The sequence below is a fragment of the Sinocyclocheilus rhinocerous genome, unplaced genomic scaffold, assembly GCF_001515625.1.
Source record: "Sinocyclocheilus rhinocerous isolate Xijiao unplaced genomic scaffold, SAMN03320098_v1.1 scaffold228, whole genome shotgun sequence".
In the NCBI taxonomy this organism is placed as follows: Eukaryota; Metazoa; Chordata; class Actinopteri; order Cypriniformes; family Cyprinidae; genus Sinocyclocheilus; species Sinocyclocheilus rhinocerous.
Genome location: NW_015634565.1, coordinates 710723 through 712889, shown reverse-complemented (window position 1 = coordinate 712889; position 2167 = coordinate 710723). Strand labels below are relative to the sequence as shown.

General features: G+C 34.8%; 1 protein-coding gene across 1 annotated transcript in view; it reads right to left on the bottom strand.

Annotated features, from left to right (window-relative positions):
• Positions 1-737: 737 nt before the first annotated feature.
• ints9 (integrator complex subunit 9) overlaps positions 738-2167 on the bottom strand; it is an 18099-nt gene continuing 16669 nt past the window's right edge. The window contains exon 17 of the mRNA XM_016559937.1: positions 738-1453. Coding sequence (XP_016415423.1) covers positions 1277-1453 — 177 coding nt within the window. The 3' untranslated portion in view covers positions 738-1276. The remainder of the gene's footprint in view (positions 1454-2167) is intronic.

The window sequence follows — 2167 nt, the reverse complement described above, 5'->3', positions numbered from 1 at the left end:
GTTTACAGCACACATGATATCAGTGCAGAGAGAGAGCAGTGTTTCAGGGCTTCAGGCCAAACTCCTCTCAAACCACCGAGTGCTGGGCTGGATTACATTATGAATGTAAAAAACTAGGTTGAGGTTCATATTCATCGTCTTGAACCAGGGTTGTCCAAACTCGGTTCTGGAGGGCCGGTGTCCTGCAAAGTTTAGCTCCAACCCTAATTAAACACACCTGAAGCAGCTAATCAAGCTCTTACTAGGCATAGAAACTTCCAGTCAGGTGTGTTGAGGCAAGTTGGAGCTAAACTCTGCAGGACACCGGCCCTCCAGGACCGAGTTTGGACAGCCCTGTCTTGAACTCTTGACTGTGGCCCCAAAATGTATTCGGACACTGAAGTCACTTATAAATATCTGAATGTTGTTACATTAGAGAGGACTTTTCTCTTCACTGACGTCACTTTCCTTCATCATGTTTGATGTCTCTCTGTCTTTAAATCATCTGATGTTTCGTTGATTTTTATTGGAGTTATGAAGTCGTTTCTCAAATCACTCCGCAGTGATATTTTAGAAATATTTGTATACTGTCATAGTATTTATTAATATTATGGATTAGCTTTTATTTTGAGTTTTCATTTCAAATTTGTTTTAAGTTGTTGACGTGCTTTTTATGTTTCTATTTAGCTTTATTTCTATTTCATTTGTTTGAAACAAAATTAAATGTTTTCGTTTGATTCACTTTAGTATTTCAAATTAAATTTGCTTTATTTCAGTTAGTAAAACCCTGTGTGTGGCCATTATCTTTTATTCTGTAGTTGCAAAGGCATCTGTGAACAGCTGATTTAATGATTTAATTCACAGAAAATCCCACAAGTTCTAGAAATGAAAGCATTTTTAAATCTGCTTTTATAAACTCAGCTCTGACTAATACTGCTGAAACAATCCAGAAACAAACTACAGCAAAAAGCAGAATTTCTGAAGTTGTCAGTCATGATTTTGACATGACATTTGCACATATGTAAGTAGAGTAGGAACGCGTTGCATCTCATAACTTAATGCAAGTTGGAATATGATGATTTTGATTTCAGGATGACTTTTAAATTGAGAGAAAAGCAAATACAGAAAGAAAGTTCTATTCCAAAAGCTTTCCGAAGTTATTTTACAATGATCTAAAACACCAATAAAAGTCTCCATCCAAATGTCAACTAAACAGTAACACCTTATGAAAATGTGTCTAAACCAGTTCATCAGCCACACAGTAGTTCTGGATCCTGGTTTCCGCTGGGGTCAGAGGTCACAGTTTCTGCAGGAAGCGCAGCACCAGGTCTCGGAGCGCCGTCCGCAGCGGCTCGTTGTTGTCACAGATGATGTGTGTGGCGTCTTCCTCCAGCTGGATGAGCACGTCCTCCGTCTGCAGGTGAAGAATGTGGCCGTCTGCCGTCTCCTCCACCTTCACCTCCGTGATGCCGTTCTGCGAGCAGAGAGATTCAACACAGTTCTGCTGTAAATATCATGCATTTAGTGTTGCGTAATGAGTTGTTTCACTTATTATTTGTGACCCTGGAGCACAAAACCTTTTTCTTAAGTCGCTGGGGTATATTTGTAGCAATAGCCAAAAATACATTGTATGGGTCAAAATAATCGATTTTTTCTTTTATGCCAAAAATCATTAGGATATTAAGTAAAGATCATGTTCCATGAAGATATTTTGTAAGTTTACTACTGTAAATATATCAAAACTTAATTTTTGATTAGTAATATGCATTGCTAAGAACTTTATTTGGACAACTTTAAAGGCGATTTTCTCAATATTTAGATTGTTTTGCATACATCAATGGAAAGCTTATTTATTCAGCTTTCAGGTGATGTATAAATCTCAATTTCGAAAAATTGACAAAAAAATTGGTTTTGTGGTCCAGGGTCACATATTACAAATTAGAATGGTAGACCTAGTCCTAAAAATAATGATTTTCTGTGATAATAATATAGATCAAGCCTTTAAAATGTAAAAAAAAAAATGCTTTAAAAATAGTACCTGTATATAAAATAAAAATTATACGTATTATATTATACAATTTATGTATACACAATTTATAACATTTATATTAAATTATTATATATAATAATATATAACATTTATATTATTATATTATATTATTATAATAACTTTAACTGTTTTCTTTTT